The 22,100-nt window shown below is 33.1% G+C and overlaps 1 protein-coding gene across 8 annotated transcripts in view; it reads left to right on the plus strand.

The window, feature by feature from the left end:
• Nucleotides 1-22,100, plus strand: part of GPHN (gephyrin) — a 596,826-nt gene that overhangs the window by 276,466 nt on the left and 298,260 nt on the right. For all 8 annotated transcript variants that reach the window (XM_057732172.1, XM_057732168.1, XM_057732171.1 and 5 more), the window contains one exon: nucleotides 1,098-1,190. In XM_057732172.1, the coding sequence (XP_057588155.1) occupies nucleotides 1,098-1,190 (93 nt within the window). The remainder of the gene's footprint in view (nucleotides 1-1,097; nucleotides 1,191-22,100) is intronic.

Here is a 22,100-nt window from a genome sequence, read left to right on the forward strand (position 1 = left end):
AGCCTGCTACTGGTATTTCACATCTAATTATCAGCACATAAGTAATATAATTATATTATTAAATTTTAGACCTGAATTGTATAAAGATAATGAAACAATAAAATACCAAAGCAAGTATTTAATTACAATTTAAATGAGCACTTAATAGTTCTTTTTAGTAAATAGCTAAAATGTAGGAAGGATGACTAAAACTAGCGTAAGCAGAAGTGTCCCACTTCTTTACAAACTAGCTGGGTAACTTTGAGTAAATTATTTAACCATATTGTACTCCAGTTGTCTTATCTGTAAAATGAGGAGGCAAATCTACTAAGGTCTCTACCAACTCCAAAATTTTATAGTATGTAATTCTAATCTCAACTAAGTGTTATAATACTGGTGTGGAAAAAAAGAAACTTTAGGCAATCATTTATTCCTACAGCTTTCTTTTAAGGCAACTATGTAAAATAAAGTCCTGAAAAATGTAAAACTTTCATAAACACCTTGAAACTTAGCAAAAAAAAGAAAAAATTGACTCAATAATAGGCAGAATATAGAGGAACATATGTTGAGGGTCCAGCAGATCTTCGTTTAAATTTTAGCTCTTTCCCATTCTAGTTTGTGAGCCCATAAGCAAGTACATTTCTTGATCTGAGTCCATTAATGAAAAAAATGAATGTCTGTTTCCTTAAATATAAAATTGAAGTATGAATATTTACCTGACAGGATTGCTATGCTTACTGAATAATGAGATCATATAATTAACACATAGTGCTCAATTTTTTTAACCTGAATGTATTTTGAGTGGCTGAAAAGATCTTCAGACATGCCATTTAAATACATAATGAACATTAATTATAAACTATGCTATTTCCTGTGTTTCATTTACTTTCAAGAATTTGATAATTGCATCTTCATTTTCTGTAATGAATAAAATAAATACCCCAAACTGCAGTCTTTTGATTAACAGTGAAACTGTTCCATGAATTGTGCTTGAAATTTTTCTTAATAAGTGTTGAAAAGAATGTTTCCTCACTGTATATGAAGTATTTCAGTATGTGGATGTTTTGAGTAGGCAGGCAAGTCCTTTTGCGTGTGACAATATTAGTGTTTTCTTTCAGGAAACCCTGATAGATTGGTGTGATGAAAAGGAACTTAATTTGATATTAACAACTGGAGGAACAGGGTTTGCACCACGAGATGTCACTCCAGAGGTGAGATAATATATGCTTTTCTGATATTCAAGGATTAGACTATTCATGTTATTTTTATATATTTTTTGTAATTTTGCTGGGCAGAGCAAGAGACCTGTGGTTCTAAGAATGTGAACATTTTGCTGTACAAGAATAATTATATTAAAAAAAAAGTTTCTTGACTTTTCTTTGGACTTAAACTATAAATTTTCTAAAATGAGGAAGATTGAACTTGTCGAGTAGGTAATCCTGCAATGTTCTGTGGTATCAGCTGAATTTCAGGCATATTGCCAAAGGAAGTGATAGCAGAACTCTGAGTCAGCATGGCATCTAATCTGCTTATATCAATACTTGTGACATTGTTTCCTTTACCTCCTAAAAAAGTGTTTCTTGGCTGAATTTCAGCTTACTGTTAACCGTTTTGTTCTGTCTTTTTTATTTTCAAATCAGTGCCCCATTGTGTCTACTATCTTATTCATAACAAGGTACTTTTGCTCTGTACCTATTAAATAATTATTGTCCTTTTTACTCTAATATAGCAGTTTTCAAACTTTAGCCTGTACCACAATCAGAGGTAAGACAGATTGCTGGGTCCCACCCACAGTGTTTCCAATTCGGTAAATCTGCAGTGGGTCCCAAGATTTTGTGTTTCTGGTAAGGCCCCAAGTAATGCACATGTTGCTGGCCCATAGACCATGCTTCCAAACTTTGGGAGCCATTGCTGTAGTATATGAAAATGCAAATTGTATTAACAAGTTGTAAAATATTTTCTGTTCTTCTGTGTAAAAATCATGACACAGCAATTTTTGGAATATTATTATGATTAGGCTTATAAATAAAATGGTTTTGTTTTTAAAGCAATCAGAATAGAGTTGTTTTGGGAGATTGTTAGCTTCAGCTGCTTAAAAAAAGTCATTCTTACATAGCTTCTGGGTCCTAAGGGGAAATGGTCCTTTGGCCAATTTTTACATTTCTTTTAAACTGTGAGACTAACTTAAAAAGTACTATTGGAAGGAAGCCATCTTCTGTAAAGGTGTGTTTATGTTTCGTTTTGTTTCTAAGAAAATTGCCTACGTACGTGAAAACACTGATTTTTGGAGTTTGAGTGTTGTGTTAAATGTTGAAGTAAATGACCTTGGTTTTGTATATCCCTATTGTTTGTGTAATGGTTTGATATTTTCATAATATTATTTTTATATCAGAAAAGTAGAAAAAAGTTATGTGGAATTCATTCATAACCAGTTAACAATATCATTTTTAATTGTGGGAAAATAATTTGCATCACAAAGTTAAGTATTTTGTATTCCATGGAGTTTCAAGTTAATATCAAAACACTAGGTTGCAAATTCAAACTTTTAAATTCTGGCTTTGATACTTACAATACGGTGACCATAGACTAGTCATTAAACCATTATATGCCTCAATTTCCTGTAAGATGAGGGAAATGAAAGTGCCTATCTACCAGGGTGGCTGTGAGGATTCAGTGAAAACTATTCCTGGCATTTTAGTAAGCACTATGTAGGGGTTAACTTACAAGGGTTAATTTTGTTGTTGCTGTTGTTAGATATTACATAACTACCAAAGTGGACAAATTTGTAGTATTTTTTGTATATAACTATCAAATGGGTAAAAAAATTCATATACTAGATTTAAAGTATATCCATGAAATCTTCACAATCTTATTAATTTTTTTAAAATTTTGATATAATAAGCTTCCTATTTTATCTTTTCCATCTCTGTATAACTCAAAGGTCTTGAAATTCTACCATTCTAGTATCTGTTATCCCCCAACCTTTTTTTGCTACTGTTAGTTAACAAGAGTCTGTGTCTTTCCATGACCGTGTATATTTCATTTTATCAGTTTATCTATTCTTCAGTGAAGGTTTTCAGTTACCAGAAAGCCTTAGAGGTTCTCTTATATTTGTATATGCCTATAGCAACTACCTGGCTAAAATTGCATTAGGGTTATTTTTAATGAGTTTAAAATATATATGTCTTCTCTAATATCTATTTTTGAAAACAAGTAACTTACCTGATTGTGATTGTGAATATCTTGATCTTTAATAGATTTACTGTATTTCATATTATACACACACACACACACACGGTATGATTATATACAGCAAAAGTCCACAGGACTGTTAAGCCTTTGAAAAATAAACATAAAAGCAATATAGGACCACCCAAAAATAATTCTACTAATTTCTCCTAACCTTTAAATAATTGCAATTCTTATGATATCTAAAACATAACACTAGGATGTCAGCTAGGAATCCAGAAATAAAATTTTGGACCTGTAATAATGTAGTTATTTGTCTTTATCTTATTTATCTTAGATAATTGTGCCTAAAAAGAGAAACCTGTTTGTAGACCATATGTACCTATATACAACTTAAGATTGCAAATATTTTTAAATAGTCAGAAGTTATTGACAGAAAACACAAATATTAGTGATAAAGGTAAAATAATATGGAACTTCTCCCTTAAGTTACTAATATTTTATAGTCAGTAATTGTCAGAAATAAGTTTGATCTACAGACACAAAGGACAGTTGTGTATGGGTCGTGTGGGTTATTTAAAAAAAGGGGGAAAATGATAAATTGAATGAGTGAAATAAAGCAATCTAAAGTTATTGTCACTAGGTATGAACCTTAGAGAAAATGAAAAGTTTAATAGCCTTAGAGTTCTTTCCAGGTCTATTAACAGAAAAATGGAAATAGCAAGTTTAGTAAAGTATATCTTATTTACATATTTTAGACGAATAAGGCAACCAGAATTGTTTCCTAAATTAAGAATTTGCTTCTACTTTTAGGCCCTGTATCTTAGAATGTGGTTCATCCGATAGTCACATGCTTGTTGTCTGCTCCTTGCCTCTAACTGTGAGATACTATCCAAGCTTACATATAGTAGCATAATAATTCATACTCTACAACTTTTTAGAGTTTTATTTGACATGAAAATCTTTATTTTTAATAATAGATTATGTTTCTCTGATCTGATAAAAGTTGGATATTGGTGACTGTTGACAGTGGTGAAATGCTGGTAATAAAATTCTATAGGACATAAGAACTCATTGCTGTACCAGGTATTATTTCTTCATGTCCCATTACCACTTAAAAACAATGTATATCCAAAATAGGTATTATTACATGAATAGTATTTTATTATTCTTAAAATGTAAGAGTATAATTAGGGACATATAAGTGAGGTAAAGTGAAAGCCCTTTAGACATAAAGCCTAGAAAAGATTAAAAGATTAAGAAACATTTATTTTATTTTATTTATTTTTTTTTTTTAATTATTATTTTATTTTTTTGGGGGGTACACCAGGTTCAATCAACTAGAAACATTTATTTTAAAAAGAACATCTATGTAATTACAAAGAAATGCTTGATACTATGTAATCATAAATTAGAAAATATTAAACTATTTAATATTTATAAGGTAAAATTAATTTCAGCACTTTTAGACTACTAAGCTACACCAGGATAAAAGGTTGTATAATAATATATTATTTTGATTATGATTTAAAGAGTTAAATAAAAGCCTAGCGTGCATCTTAGGTCTCATTTGTTTATTCATTTATCAAGCTTTTTATTTTTAATCCTTGATATGTGTATGATGCCATGCTGGGTGCTGAAGTTAAAAATGAATAAGACATGATCCCTGTCCTCAAGAAACTCAGTCTATTGCAGGGGTCAGCAAACTACGGCCTGTAGGCCAAATTCAGCCTGCCGTATTTTTTTGTGTGACTTGTGAACTAAGATATTTAGCATTTTTAAATGGCTGAAAGAAACCAAAAGGAAAATAATATTTTGTGACACATAAGAGTTATTTGAAATTTAAATTTCAGTGTCCGTAAATGAAGTTTTATTGGAACCTAGCCACACTCCATTCATTGACCTATTGCCTGCGGCTACAACAGTAGAATTGAATAGTTGAGTGAAAACCATATAGGCCTGCAAAGCCTAAAATATTTACTATCTGATCCTTTGTAGAAAAAGTTTGTCAACCTCTGGTCTGTTAGATGAAAATAAGTCATCTTTACTCACATTTTTAACTGACTTTTTAAATTTTTTACCTTTTGTTCTTTAGTAATTTGAAATGATGTTCTCATTTCTTAGATTTTTACTTTTAGAAGGAGCAAAGAAAAAACACTTTTCTTCCGTAATGAAATATCTTGCCCCATTGTCTCAGTAGACAGTATAAAATAATAAAAGTAAAGATCCCTCATTATAAATAATATATGAAATTTTGAACTTTCAAAATTGATCAAATTATTGGATTTGTTATACATTAAAGTCTCACTCTTAAAAAATTTTCAAGCTATTGTTCTTAGTAGTAACTCCTAAAAAGTATCCTGATAAAATTTGTCATTATGAAATAATAAAACTAAAGGAGGAATTGCAAAAGTTTCAGGCAACTATAAATTTGATATAAAGGATATTCATTTAAATGGGTTTTTATGGTTCATTTTGGAAGTGAAGAGGCATCTGACAAAATGCTGAAAGGGGTAAAATACTCATAATCTGGCACAAAGGATGAATTTCTGGGAAAAGATTATGAATTCCAGAACACATATTTTGTTTATCGCCTAAAATATTTACGTTTCTTTGGAGCAGATTACTATCTAAGCCTTTCTACAAATATTTTCCACTTGGTTTATTAGGAATTTTTTTACAAAAATGTCAAGTCAAGGATATATTACATATTTTATAAAATTTGTTTTGTGATCAGGATATTGAAATTAAAGTATTTCATAATTTTAAGTGTGAATGTACTGTAAGTCAGCTATAATTTTATGTGGTCATTAACGAGTTTTCTTTCTTACATTATAATGCTTCAAAAACAAGAATACTGTGTAAGTAAAAGGAAGGAGACATAATTGACCTGAGTTACTGACTATATGTTAATAATTCTTAATTTGTGATTCTTGTGAAAATCAATGAGAATTTACAATTAACAGCACCACCTAAAAGTTAACATTGGACATTTTAAAAATCAGAAGAACTCCTACATTATAGCAGAAGTATAGCAAAACACCATGTGTAATAATTTCTATTTTCGGAAGAAAATTTGGTCACTAATGTAGGTCATTTAAATTATATAGTTGCTTTCAAGTACATATCAATATTTTCTACAAAACATTGTTTATTTCCCTAGCAAAATATCATATACTGATACTGTAGAACTATGAATATTTATTTTGTAATTCTAGCATTGTTATGACTAAAGTAAAATACCTATTATACATGGTAAAGCTAAAAGTAACCATATTGAATTAAAATTTTGAGTATTTAAAAATTGTTCTGTATAAATAGGATAACTAAACAATATGAAATTGGTAAGAAGGCAGAATACTAGAAACTCTTATACTGGAAATACTTAAAACTAGATTCAATAAAATATACTTAAAACTAGATTCAATAAAATATACCATCTCTTTATGGTCAAATGAGTTTATATTTTACACCATATGAAGGAGCCCTTTTTATAATTTTGATGAAATAGTCTTGGACATGGGAAGTATGTTTTCATGTCTTACCTTTGTCTAAATATGTTGGGATGCAATATGTCTATATCCTGATACACTGTAGAGTCAGACAGACCTGAATTTGAATCTTTACCACTAGCTAACTATGAAATTAAAGCAAATTAACCTATTTAAACTTCAGTTTTCTCATCTACTCAATTAGCTAATGCCAACTTCTCAAGATTGTTTTTTCTAATAATTGATATAATAAAAGTAGTCAATAATAATAATTAACAAATATATATAGCACTTAATATGTGTCAGGAGCTATTTTAAGCATATGTTAATTCATTTAACCTTGAAAACAACCATATGAGGCAGGTACTGTTGCTCTATTTTAAAATGGGGAAACTGAAACAGATCAATTAATCTACTTGCCCAAGGTTATCCAAGCTAGTAAGTGACAATAATGCATGTAAAAGCATCAGGTATAAAGTCTGGCATCTTTGTAGATGCTCAGTAAGTGTCCTTTTTTCCTTTACCTTTTTCTTCCTCATTTAATTAATAATATTACTATTACCTCTGATTAGATATGGCAGCCCCAGATATTTCTGCTACTAACCGTTGTACTCTGATACCTGTTGTTAACTATTAACATACCTAATGATTATGTCTAAAAAGAATGTTAGTCAACATTTTCCCACTACTACTTTAGGGCATGGGCAAAGGAACAAGAATAAAAATTTCTATAATCTATATTATATGTGGGTTATTAGTGCAGTTGCATTAAGTACCTCCTGATATGCTACCTGAACCTATTTAGTTTTTTCCTCTGTAGTATAAAATTTTTGGAATATGGCTTGAAATGGCCTAAATATGTGACACTCCGGATAGCCTTTTAGTAACAGTCCCTTTTATCTGGTGTTTATATTTATTTTGCATTATACATTATAAAGTAGTATATGTCTCAGAGCATGAGCACATTTATGACCTGCCAGTTTGCTAAAAACATTTATAGTCTTTGTTCAATTTAACAAGTATTTATCAAGCACCTTGGGCTTTATTGAGCGAATGCTAAAGTACATGTAACTCCTAAAATGGTCACCTGACAAATCAATACAATATAAACTTAGTATCAGAAATGCTCAGCCAATTCAGGCCAAAAAAATTCTTTAAAGAGAAAGATTAAGAGAAAGCTAAGCAATCCATGAAATTTTTATACAAGTAGAATTTAAGCTAAATTAAAGGAGAAAAATAGGATTTAGATTAGGAGAGAAGACAGCGTTACTGATGGGAGTAAGAAAGAAAGGGAAATGTATGATCAAGCTACAAAGAAAGATGAAGTTCAGAAAATCTTCCTGGCTAGAACAGAGGATTCACTTTACATAGAAGGATGAATAAATTAGAACTATGTTATTTTAATCTCTTTCTTAGAACAGCTAGAGTACTACCATCTGTGGAGATGAAAAACAGCAACTATCATTATTCAGAGATTCCTAAGAAGCCAAAATTTATAAGACTACTATCCACCAATACACACAATGAAATCATGCCATCAAGGCTTTCTAAAAGTAAACCCTTTTGAGAATTGGCACTTATTCAAATGTACATCCCCCAGTAAGACTAACATCATTCTTTTTGAAGACTGTAAACAATCCTGGTTTGGTTTTATTTTAAGTCCCGATGTAATCTGCAAACCTAGTGACTATCCATACCATTATTTGTATATAAAATTTAAATTGCTGTGAAGCACCAAGTTGCAGTTTTGTTGCTTTGTTGTTCAGAAACCTTTTCAGTCAATACTTATCTTAAAACAAGGATTTTTTTTTTATCATAGCTTTTTGTCAGTGCTGTACCTCGAGTTGGCTTAATGTTTCATATAAAATTGCTAGAGAAATCACAGTATCTCATAGTTTGATGAGGATTCAAAAGCTTTTGTGTTCAAAGTCCTAGCATGACCTTTTCATCATTCCAGCCTTTGTGTGAATATCTCAATCATAGCTTCTTTCATCTGAGAGTTCATTGCTTGTGTTAAGTCTGATTATTTGAAAGTCCAAACCTGCCACCTTACCCAAGACATTTACCCTCTGTTTTATTTATGCATTAAAAGGAAAAGCTCCTTAGTGTAATTATGCCAGTTGAAAAGTAACAGGTATTAGACCATTTAGATAATTAGAGCAATATGTCACATTGCATTTAAAAATTATGTTGAAAGGCTCCTGTTCCACATAGCAACACTACAGAGGGAAGCATACATTATTCCTTGAGGTGGGGATTTTGGAATTTTAAGCGTAAGGCAAAAAAGAAGAATTTCATATATGAAAAACCCATAAATAAAATGCTGTCTTCATTTTCCCTTAAATACATTTCTTAATTGCATGCCTATGCTGCATCAGAACATGTTCTCAGCTTTTAGGGGTTCCTAATGGGGAAAAGAGATCAATCATATCAGTAAACATACAAGTGAGTACAAATATACTTATTACAGTAAATTCTATATCTAATTAGAGCTCTTACTAGAAGAGTAGTGTTGCCCATATAACCATTTGTGAGGCAACATATCATAGTGGTTAAGAGCACAGACTACTTGAATTTGAATCCTAGATTCACCTACTACCATGTGACCTTACACAACTTACTTTACTGTTTTCTTATGTGTAAAATGGAGAGCATAAGAGTACCTACCTTATAGGGTAGTTATATTATGTGAGTTAATGTAAGTAAAACACTAAGAGCAACTTTTATTTGCTGCATAAATATTTCCTATTATTACCTACAATCTAAATAGAAAGAACTTTAGCTTAAAAAGTAAGTAGATAGTGGCTGAGTAAATATTGAAAGAATTTTTCTCTGGGGAAAAATGTCAGGCAGGATAGTACCTTAAGTATACAATACAATAGTTGTGGAAAAGGAAAAAGAAACAGAGATGACATGCTAAATGTTTATTTTTACCTTGAATTTACCAGAGTAATAAAATCTTGAAATCAGTGTTCCAACTCACCCTTACAACCTACTCTCATAAAATGAGCAGAGGCTGGCATACTAGAATAGTTTTGCAAAATACATGCTAAGATATTGACAGCAAAACATCATTAAATATTTTGCAAATATAAAATGCTAAAAGCATGTTTAGAGTTTCAGGAATGAAGATTTCAGATATCCCTTTCTTCATTATTGTCTGAAATCAAGAATGTGAATTCATCTTCTTTTATTAGATCTCCATCTATAAAATGGACTTAATGTCACCTTTCACACAAAATGTAATATGATGACAAATGGATTTATATCTATCAAGTCCTCTGAGCTTCTTAGAATGCTATCACTGAATAAGAGCAGAATATTTGTAACTCTGTGTTATTACCAGGCATAAAAGGAAACTGATAGGGAATAAGAAAATGGACTCAGGTAACAAAATAAACTGGAATTATTCTATTAATTTTACTAGTATTATTTCCTTATATTGGAACTTGGGAAGACCCTGGCTGCTATTAAAGAAAGGCAGACTAATATCCAATAGAGAGAGTAACCATTTCAGATAATCATAATAACAGATACACAACTGAGAATTTACAGGAAGAATCCAAGTTCCTTCAAAAGATGCTGAAGAGAGAAGCAGTAAAGCTGTTGGAGGTATGGAGTTTGAAAATGAACTGTTACCAGAGAGAGACATCAAATATCACAGTCAACAATGCAGAAGAAGCAGTTGATTGTGCTGGAAGGACCAAATGATGAGGCAATATATTATAATCCTCTATGAAAACTGAAGATAGCATTATAGTGATGGATGTCATTGAATAATTTGTTTTCCTCTCACTTTCTTCACTCCTTCCCATAAGTTTGATTGCAGCATATGATATATTACCCTTGCGCGTAGTAATCCTCGGGGTGAAATTTTATGAGAAGATAGGTCAGTTTTGATTAGGAGGTGATTTTGAGTAGAGTTTTGCACATTTTTAAAATACTTTTCTACAAAATGTAGACATTTGAAGCAATGACAAAATAACTTAATTTTGAATATTGTATAAATATGTGACTTACCTCATGGTCCAGTGGTTAAGACTCCACACTTCCAATACAGGGGGCACGAGTTCGATCCCTGATCAAGGAACTGAGATCCCACATGCCATGTGGTGCAGCCATAAATAAATAAATAAATAAGTAAAATGAGGTCTTATTATAATGTTTCTCATGCTTACAATCATTCACGACTATATTTTATAGGAGACCTGAATTATAAAGGGGACACTTTAGTATAACTCCATTAATGAGATTCAAAAGAGATTCACATCATCCCAAATTTCCCACTATTGTTAAACATGGTATTTAGAGGTTTGGCTAATTATGTGATACTTTGATATGAGTTCTATTTGTGGGTCCTATTTACTTCCCTTTCTCATTTACTCCCTTTTTGGCATTTTTCAAGACTTACCTGTCCCTTAAGATGGGAGTGCTCTGTGGGGTGGATAGATGAATGAATATCATCATCAGTATTAAATAATATTTAGAGGAATGAGAGGTCTGCTTTTATATAATATTGAAAGCCTATCCTAATATAAATGCACCTTCCATCATAGCTGTATCTGTGCAACAGTAGCACAGTATTAATAATAATTCTCCAGTTTATCTTTGTTCAAACTTTAGTTATTACTGTTTGCCTTCTAAATATAAAATACCTTAGAAGAGGGATCTTCTAAGAGGTACTACTTCTTTAGACATAGTAAATATTTAGAGGTAATAAATATTTTAGGCTTTGTGGGCTATATAGTCTCTGTCATAACTACTCAACTCTGCCAGCCCTGTAGCACAAAAGCAGCTATATGATAATATAAATGAATAGGCCATGCTGTGCCCCAATAAAACTTTATTTATGGACACTAAAACTGGCTTTCTCTTAGTTTTCATGTCATGAAGTATTACCATTCTTTTGAGTTTTTTTCCAATCATGTAAAAATGTGAAGATCACCATTAGATTGCAGGCCATGCAAAAAAACAGGCAGCAGGCAAGATCTATCCCATTGGCTGTGGTTTGCCAACCCCTATTTTAGAACATTCCTGACCTATAGTATACTAGCATATCCTTTGTTAATCAAACGCGCATAGTGTGTAAGCTTTTCAGAAGAATGCTCTGAGAATTTAAGACAGAGAAAGTTGCCCTACAGTAATTAACACTTCATAGATTCAAATATGTCCTGAGTGCCTACTGTGTATATACCAGGCACTGTTCAAAATATTGGGAATACAGCAATGAACAAAGAAGTCTAAAGACTCTGCCTTTATGGAATTTGCATTTTAGTGGGATGTCACAAATTTAAGTAAATTAGTAAAACATACAGTTTTAGAGATGGTGAAAAGTACTATGGATAAAAATAAACCAGAGAAAGTGGATAGGTAGTGCAGGCAGGAAAGAGGGTTATAATTTTAAATAAGGCTATCAAGCAAAGCTTCATCAAAAAGGTGACATTTGAGCAAAGACCTAAAGGAGGAGAAGGAGGCAAGCCATGGATCACGTAGAACCTGTGTGTTACCCTTAGTATAAATGGAGAGTTTTGAGCAGAGGTGTAACATAATGTGACTTATATTTTAAAAGGGAAACCATTTAGGAGGCTATTGAAATAATCCAGGTGAAAAATGATAGTGACTCAGACCAGTGATAGAGATAGAGATAGTGAGAAGTACATTATTGTTATATATTGAGGGTAGAGGTAACAGCATAAGAGAAAGACAAGAGTCAAGTATAAGACCCAGGACTTTGACTTGGGCAATTGGAAGAATGGAGTTGCCATTCAGTGAAATGGAGAAGACTATGAGAAGAGTAGATTTGAGGAGGAAGATCAGTTTTACTCTGGTCGCGGAAATTTGAACTGCCTTTAGCTATCCTAATGGAGGTGTTAAGTTGGCAGTTAGATGTATGCATCTGGAGTTCAAAGGAGAAGTCAGGGCTTAGAGATACTATTTTTTTAGAGGCATCAACATCTTAATGGAATTTAAATCCATGACAACTGATGAGATCATCAAGATATTAATATTACTATTTATTTATTGATATTACTACCCCTGCTTCCTTTCTCATCCACTTTCAGTGAGGTAGTTTCTAGTAACCTGTCCCCTCTGCTCACTCACAAAGGGTGAAAGGGATCCCACTGAACAGGAATCTGTCCTACACAAGAAGTACTATTAGTTGGCTATCCTGAAATTTTGCCATGGTGTAAACATGGGAGTGAATTTTCCCAAGTACCTCCTTGCTGGAAACTGTTTGCACTGGAGGTAAGTGTGAAAGGGGAGGTTGTGGGGAATGATGGGGTGAGGGCTCCCTAAACCTTTCCCAAACCTCATGAATGGCTTGATTCTGAGGAAGGGAGAAGGTTCAGGCTGGTTCTTATTTTCCTGAACCAGTTTGTGTAGCCCTAAATTTGACCTGCTTTCCTCAAACTGGGATTCAGAAATCCCTTTTCTCTTCTGTTTTTCTGCTGCAGAAATTCCCAACATTCCCATTTTGTGGGCTCCAGAAAGGGGTAAGCGAAGACTTCAATCCCAGCCAACCATTTCCAGATTAATAATTTTTAGTGTTTTGGTTTCTTTTATCATCATAAAAAAAAAAATGCTTGGACTCATTTTACCCATCTGTTTAATTTTCTTGTGGATTGTTATGTATCTGTGTTCTAGGGTCATTCCGTATCCCTGGGCAATAGAGTTCAGATCCATCTGCTATCTCCATTTGTGTGCTATTTCTCTTGTGGATTCTCATATGCAGTTTATTGATGACTGTTTCCTAGATGGAAGACACCCCATTCAGGAGACTGCTTCACTCTTAATCTCATCTTTTCCTGAATGGTGTTTTTTTCTCCTGCTGACAGCTTTTCACTACCCTACCCAACTGCTTCTGATAATCTGTCATCGCTTCTCTGCTGTTCTGTCTTCCTGTTTGACTGCCTTTGATATTTGTCTCTACTTTTTGCCCCCATTACTTAACTGCTGAATGATTTGTGTTCTTCACTCACTGGTGCTTTGTCCATCAGCAAATGGCCTGGTACTACATATTCATCTGCTATTTTAGCATTTTAGACTGCCCAGCATTGTCTATTGGCTCTCCTACCATTCTCCTATACCATGGCCTTCCAGGTGCTGTGCTATCTGTCTGCCTGATCTTGCCCTACCCAATCTATGCCTGTAATATTATAAGTAGGTTCAGATTATTTAGCACTTCTGTTACCTATGTCCACTTGCCTTGTGCCACTGAGTTGGACTGCTGACTGAATTTGCTTGACTACTATTCTTCTCTACCTATTTGCTGCACATGGCTGCCCCATTAGTTGACTTGAGACATTGCTTTCATCGCCTATGTACTCAGCCTTGCAATTTGCTGATTGGTCTGTATTGCCTCCTTTATACTTCTCTGCATCTGATAAATCACTGGCATTGTTCCTCTTTTGTCTTGTAGCCCTGATCAGATTTTATTTCCAAGAGAAGTGTTGCCTACATATTGTCCAAACATATCTTAGCAATAGGAAAATGCTGCATTATTTAAGTCCAGTCTAATTTACTCCTAAACTGACTTATAAATTCACTACCACCATCCTTTCTGCTTTTTTATACAACTCCACATTCTTCCCTCTATTTAGGAATAGGTTTTTTTTCTAAATAATTTATCCTCTTTGCCTTAACTGACTTTTCATATCACCCATTATGTACTTTTGTTCCTTGTGTATGGGATCTGTCAATAATTTTCCTTATGCTAAGTTTGTTTCCTAATTTATTTTCCCTGATTTTTTGAGGGCTTCATGAGGATAAATTACTCCTATCAATTTTATCCTTTTTAGTTAAGACCAGAAGAATTTTTTGAAACTTTAAACTATCATCTCTAAAAATAATAAATTCAGTTGTCTTATAGTTTTTTATAATTAAGATTAAATAAGCTTTCCACTCTGCTCCATTTTTTCCTTTGAGAATATCATTTCTCTGCCACTCCATAATTTATGTAATATCATTTAGAGATCCTTTTGATAAATTTATCTTTCCCTCCTAAATTTTAGGCTGTCTTCTTGTGTGTGGGTAAACTTTTAAAATTGACATTTTCCTTTATTTAATAAGTATTTGGCATCTACAAAGAAATTGGAATAAAAATTATCTGTACTGTAAAGCTTATTGTCTTATTCACTTGTATTTAAATGAAAGACAAGATCAAACAAGAAGTAGAGAAGAATTTTGGTGAAATTTTCAAACAATTTCAAAAGTCTAAGGAGATTTAACGTGGGGTGTGTGTGCATGCATGAAAGTGTGTATATGTAGACCTTAAGTGTTCTGTGTGTGTATGTATGCACAGCATCATTGTGCTTCACGTGTGGAAAATGCTGAGTATCCATAGTAAATTTTATTTTATTTTTACTAAAAATGAGAGGGAAAGGAAAAAGGAAAAGCTAAAAAGAGAGTGGTAAACAGGGAATACAGAAAAAGGTATAGATAGGTTTTCCTTCTTCTTCTCCTCCTTCTGCTTCTGCTTCTCCTTGTGCTTCTGCTTCCCTTTCTCTTCCTGCTTCCCTTTTTCCTCCTTCTTCTCCTTCTCTTTCTCCTTCTTCTCCTTTTCCTTTAGTAATAGAGATAAAATTGATATGAAGCAAAAGACTGCTCTAGGAAAGTCAAGAAAATTACTTTAGTGGGTTTTTATTTTTTTATTGTGGTGAAATACGTATAACATAAAACTTACTATTTTAATCATTTTTAAGTATACAATTCAGTGGCATTAAGTATGTTCACTCTTTTGTATAGCCCATCACCGCTGTCTATTTCCAGAACTTTTCCACAATCCCAAATAGAAACTCTTTACATGAAACAATAACTCCCCATTCCTCCCTCCCCCAGCCCCTGGTAACCTGTATGTTACTTTCTGTCTGAATTTGCCTATTCTAGGTACCTCATATAAGTGGAATCATACAATTTTTGCCCTTCTATGTCTGACTTATTTCACTTAACATAATATTTCCAAGGTTTATTCATGTTGTAGCATATATCACAATTTCATTCCTTTTTAAGACTAATATTCCATTGTGTATATATACAATAGTTTGTTTATCCATTCATCTGTTGATGGGTACTTGAGTTGTTTCCATCTTTTGGCTCATGTATTAATGCTGCTATGAACATTAGTGTGCAAGTACCTGTTTTTCTTTCCATTCTTTTGGGTATTTACCTAGAAGTGAATTTAGTAGCTTTTAATACTTTTGTCCAAGAAGAAATTAAATTAGTAGCAAAGACATCAGGGAAACTATATAATTAACACAAAAGATGGGTAAGTCCAAGATACTGTATTAGGAGTAGAGGAAATTATAAACTTTTAGAAAGGCCACAGAAGACCAAGTGAGATTTAGAAGACCCTATATTCTAAGAATAAAAGGGAGGAGCCCTACCTACCATCAGTCCCTCCCATCAGAAAGCAGCCATGAGCCTCCTAGATAGCTTCCTCCACAAGAGGGCAGACAGCAATATCAAGCAGTATCAGCAGTATTTCATCTTGTAGAACTGAAAACCACAGCCACAGAAAGATAGAGAAAATGAAAAAGCAGAGGACTTTGTACCAGCTGAAGGGACAGGATAAAACCCCAGAAAAACAACTACATGAAGAGGAGATAGGCACCCTTCCAGAAAAAGAATTCAGAATAATGATGGTGAAGATGATCCAGGACTTTGAAAACAGACTGGATGCAAAGATCGAAAAGTTTACCAAAGACCTAGAAGAATTAAAGAGCAAACAAACAGAGATATGCAACACAATAACTGAAATGAAAAATACACCAGAAGGAACCAACAGCAGATTAACTGAGGCAGAAGGACGAATAAGTGACCTGGAAGACAGAATGGTGAAAATCACTGATGCAGAAAAGAATAAGGAAAAAAGAATGAAAAGAACTGAAGACAGCCCAAGGTACCTCTGGGACAATGTTAAACACACCAACATTTGCATTATAGGGGTCCCAGAAGGAGACAAGTGAGAGAAAGGACCCGAGAAAATATTGGAAGAGATTCTAGTTGAAAACTTCCCTAACATGGGAAAGGAAATCACTGCCCAAGTCCAGGAAGTGCAGAGAGTCGCAGGCAGGATAAACCCAGGGAGAAAGACACCAAGACATATAGTAGTCAAATTGACAAAAATTAAAGACAGAGAAAAGTTATTAAAAGCAACAAGGGAAAAAGGACAAATAACATACAAGGGAACTCCCATAAGGTTAACAGCTGATTTCTCAGCAGAAACTCTGCAAGCCAGAAGGCAGTGGCATGATATATTTCAAGTGATGAAAGAGAAGAACCTACAACCAAGAATACTCTACCCAGCAAGGGTCTCATTCAGATTCGAGGGAGAAATCAAAAGCTTTAGAGACAAGCAACAGCTAAGAGAATTCAGCACCACCGAACCAGCGTTACAACAAATGCGAAAGGAACTTCTCTAAGCGGGAAACATAAGAGAAGAAAAGCACCTACAACAACAACAACAAAACAATTAAGAAAATGGTATTAGACATCTCGATAATTACCTTGAATGTAAATGGACTAAATGCACCAACCAAAAGACACAGACTGGCTGAATGGATACAAAAACAAGACCCATATATATGCTGTCTACAAGAGACCCACTTCAGACCTAGGGACACATACAGACTGAAAGTGAGGGGATGGAAAAAGCTATTCCATGCAAATGAAAATCAAAAGAAAGCTGGAGTAGCAATACGCAGATCAAATAGACTTTAAAATAAAAAATGTTACAAGAGACAAGGAAGGACATTATATAAAGATCAAGGGATCCATCCAAGAAGAGGAGATAACAATTATAAATAGATATGCACCCAATATAGGAGCACCTCAATACATAAGGCAAATGCTAACAACTATGAAAGAGGAAATGCAAGGCAGAAATAGAGACACAGGTGTAGAGAACAAACACATGGACACCAAGTAAGGAAAGCGAGGGGGGGGGATGAATTGGGAGCTTGGGATACCAAATTGTACACTCTAAATATATGCTGTTTATTGTCTGTTAACTGTATCTCAATAAAAGTAACTCACATATACGGAATCTAAAAATGGAACTCAGTGACAAGAACAAGGAAGCAGATACAGGGAATGGACTGGAGAACTCGAGGTTTGGGAGGGGGCGGGGGGTGAAGGGGAAGCTGAGACGAAGCGAGAGAGTAGCACAGACGTATATATACTACCAACTGTAAAACAGATAGTCAGTGGGAAGTTGTTGTATAACAAAGGGAGCCCAACTCGAGGATGGACGATGCCTTAGAGGACTGGGGCAGGGAGGGTGGGGGGGACTCGAGGAGGGGGGGAGTCAAGGAAGGGAGGGAATACAGGGATATGTGTATAAAAACAGTTGATTGAACTTGGTGTACCCCCCCAAAAATAATAAATAAATAAATAAAATTTAAAAAAAAAAGAAGAGGGAGAATAAAGTTGAAATAACACAGATGTTAGATGTTTGAATGACAGCAAAAGTGGTTCTGGAGAAGGTTGAATTTAAAAAATATTTGAAGTGGAATAATGCAAACTTTAAAAGAAGGAAAGAGGTAAGCATTTGAAAGGCGAAGTCTAAATGCAGTTAATGGAACTGAGATGAGGCAACCAGGTTGTATTTATAAGAACCAGCAATGGAAACAGAAATTCATTTCAATTCAGTGGCCTTCAGCTCTGGATATGCAGCTTTCTACCTAAATTGAACTCTACACCATAGTGTCCTAAACTTTACAGGAGTTATAAAGATTGAAAAGAATTATTCCTTGTCTTCAAGGGTTTTAAAACTGGAGTACTTAAATATGCAGTAATAATAGGTTTAGGAAAGAAGACTTTCAGTCCTTTAGGTGATAATGTTTTCACTTGTTAACTCAGCAGTTTCTTGGTGTTTTCATATACTATATCCAGCCTTTCTTAGCCAAGGTTCCTCATCTAAAGTATCAAACACAGAAAATGCTTTGAGTGACTATCTTCTCAGTTCTCCCAAGGGTGGTGGATAAACTAGTACTATTCCATATGCATAGGAGAGAAGTTAACTCAATACATCCAATAATTCTCTCAGAATCTATTGAAAAAGGCTTACTCTGTGCAATATAGTCTGTTAGGTGTCTGTAACACAAAGATAAGGCCTTACTCTCAAGGTACTTACATTCCAAAAGTGGAGAAAAGCCGTTTAGCAAAAAAAATACATTTCTAATATCATCCACAAAAGTTTGTTATTTTCTTCTCATTCTTCAGGGAAAATGTTCAGAGTCAGAGTGATTATATATGAGGGAATCCTTTCACCTCTTCTAAGCATTATTGATTCAGGAAAAAGAATGTCTTCTATATTAATGCCTTGTCACAGCTGAAGGATTCTGCTAATAGTTTAAATGCCAATAAGAATCTCTTTAATTTTAAAACCTAGAGCATTCAGTGACAGATTAGTGATTTCATTGGTAGCTGTTAATAAACAGCATTATCTAAAACCAAGTTTATTGGTTTTATAGTGGAAGAATAGAGAATGGCTAGAGATAAATAGATAATTAATGTTGAAAAGGTTGTTCTTAAATGTAATTCTAAGCTCAATGAGAGATTTTCCCCCCTGAGGTACAACTATATACTAATACTGAAAAGGTTCAGTAGTTTATTCTCACTATCAACTAAAGCTTACGTGAATTCCTGGTGTCAGAAGGTTCAGTTATATTCGCTGGTTTTTATTATGGATTTGGTTAATTAGTCATTTGAACTAGGAATTTATTTGTCCTCCCTATCTTGATGTGTGCCTCCAAACTTGAGAATAATTAGCTTCATTCCTATTGGGCAGTACTTCACAGTGATTCCTTTAATCTCTTTAAAGTGCAACACTTCAAATAAGTTTTAACCTATTTTTCCTCCCATCCCCTGATGTCCTACTAAAAATATTTATTTTGACAACACAGCTATGGGAAGATCAAAGTTCTCATGTCAGGAGAAAAGCACTAAAATAGAAATTACATCCAGATTTAACTTTGTTTTAACAATGATGAATAATTTTAAAAGATTTTGTTTTTCTTCTGTTCATTCTGAAAAACATTTAATGAAAAATATATTTAGGTATTTTAACGTATAAGAACTGGGATAAAGGAAAATATGAGTAACATCATTTTATTCAACTTGTTTTATTAGTTATAAATATACTTTTTCTTGTGACATCTGAACTTCTGTTTTTATTTTGAGGAAAGCTCAATTGGAAGTAGAGTTGTATAATGTACTTCTTTTTGGTAAAGGTTAACCTGAAAAGGCAGTATTTCTGTCATACCTTTATTAGTCTTCAAGTACTTTTTATATTTAATAAGATCCTCTAAATTTCTTTGCAATCAGGAGATTCTTTGTAGGCAGCTACTCCTAACAAACAAGTTGTCATGTAATTTTTCTTTTTTTCCCTTTCTCTCCTGAAGAGCAGTAGATCATATTGAATTCCTTGCAAAGGAAGATACAGCTTCCTTACATGAACATTTTATGGAGGAAGTTTCATTCCTCCATAAAATAAGTATAGGCAATGACAATAGCAAGCACTAATAACTGGTCTCTGAAACCTAATCTCTTTTTCTCCCCTTTGTCTCCTGCATCAAATATTTCAGTGTTGTTGCCAATAACTTAACATATTACACGTGTGGCACAAGAGATCCAGTGGCGTGAGAGAGATCATTGAGGGAAAAGTCAGTTGCCTTGAATACAGAAACTGTTTGATACAAAGCTTCTTCATGTATATTTAACAGTATTTTATTACATGAACATCAAAATCAATACTTGAGAAGTTCATTAGTTAGATATTTGGATGTTTATAAAATACAAACCACTCTAAACTTTTTGTATTTATGTCTGAATGCTTTTAGATTTCTTGTAATATTTATTACTTATGAAAAAATTGAGATTATTTTCTATTCATATTAGCAGCATAAAAACATCTTAGATGTTCAGAAATCAATTTTTCTTTGGTTTAACCAGATTACAATAGTAGGTGTGTACTCACTGTGCAATGGGAGGTAATAATCTCCTTATATAGATCTCGAGCAAATATTCTGAAAGAAAATATCTCTTATAAATTAAATTTTCTCATTCCCCAACTGGATGCCCTCTGGTCAAAATTATGATTGATCTTGAGAGAAGGGTAAAAGGCAAAAGCCATTTTAGATGTCCTATTTCTCATGATGATTAGTAACTAAAAATAAAACTTAAGACCATCTGCAGAAAGCTCCTATTTTATTAACCAGGAAATCTGTCTTCAATTTTCCATAATTCCTGGTTTGTGTTAGAATATTAGGACCACAGTATTTTGCATATTATAGGTGTTTAATAAGAGCATAAAAATGGTGACCTTTTTATTAAGACATAGTATTAAAGCTGAGATTGTAACTGAAAAATATGCAGTCATTTAAGATAAAGAAAAGACAGATGTTTTATGACTTAAACGCCTTTTATTAATAGCTTTAAATATTTTTTCTGAATATAGATTTCTAAATATATTTTGATTTTCTTGCTTTTTCCAAAAAAAATAATTTGGGAAATACAGAAAAACAAAATGAAGTAAATAAAAACCACCAATAATCTCAACATATAATTATTAGCTAGGACTAATTGATTAAGTTGCACAATAGGGAATCCATCATATATTAAGGTTTATATCTTGGGTTTCTTAATAACATCATCCCAAGTGATATCATAACTACTAAAACTTATTGTGCACTTACTTTGTGCCAGGCATTGTGATAAATACTTTATGTAATGTCTTATTTAATCCTTACAGCAAACATACACAAGAAGTACCACTTTACAGACAAGAAAATTAGATTTAGAAACATTAAATCATTAATAAATAAGTTAACCCACATCACATAGTAGAAGATAATAGAATTAGAATTTGAACAAGGTAGGCTTGACTCCAGAGCCCTTGTTCTTAATCACTCTCATTTTCTTATAAAGTAAGCTTTTTTCCGTTTTATAAGTGTTCTACAAAAAAAAGGAGGGGGGGATGTGGCAATCACTACAGAGTATAAACAAACTATGAGTAATTTAATTTCCCTGTCATTGATCATTTAGTTCCTTTCTTATTTCCTATCATAAACAACCACTTTAGAAATATTTCCTTAAAATAGAATAACAGTCAAGATTGTTAAGTCTGCCAAATTTCCCTCTAGAATATGCACAAATTCATATATTCATACTATCAGTTTATGAAAGTACACATCCATTATCATTTTTAATCTTACTAATTTGAAAGGTGAAAATTGTATGCCTTTATTGGCATATTGTAGACTAATGAGATTAAACATTTTTCTTGTATTTTTCCAGTTTTGATTCTTTTATTAACTGTCTGCTTTCTATATTCAGTTTTGGCTCAGCAGCCTGTTCTTGAAGACTGATCCTAATTGCTTGTCAGGAAATAATTTTTGCAGAGTCAGATTTATACTTTAACTATATCATTTTGACAGATAA

This window comes from Hippopotamus amphibius, chromosome 4, assembly GCF_030028045.1.
Source record: "Hippopotamus amphibius kiboko isolate mHipAmp2 chromosome 4, mHipAmp2.hap2, whole genome shotgun sequence".
NCBI lineage: Eukaryota > Metazoa > Chordata > Mammalia > Artiodactyla > Hippopotamidae > Hippopotamus > Hippopotamus amphibius.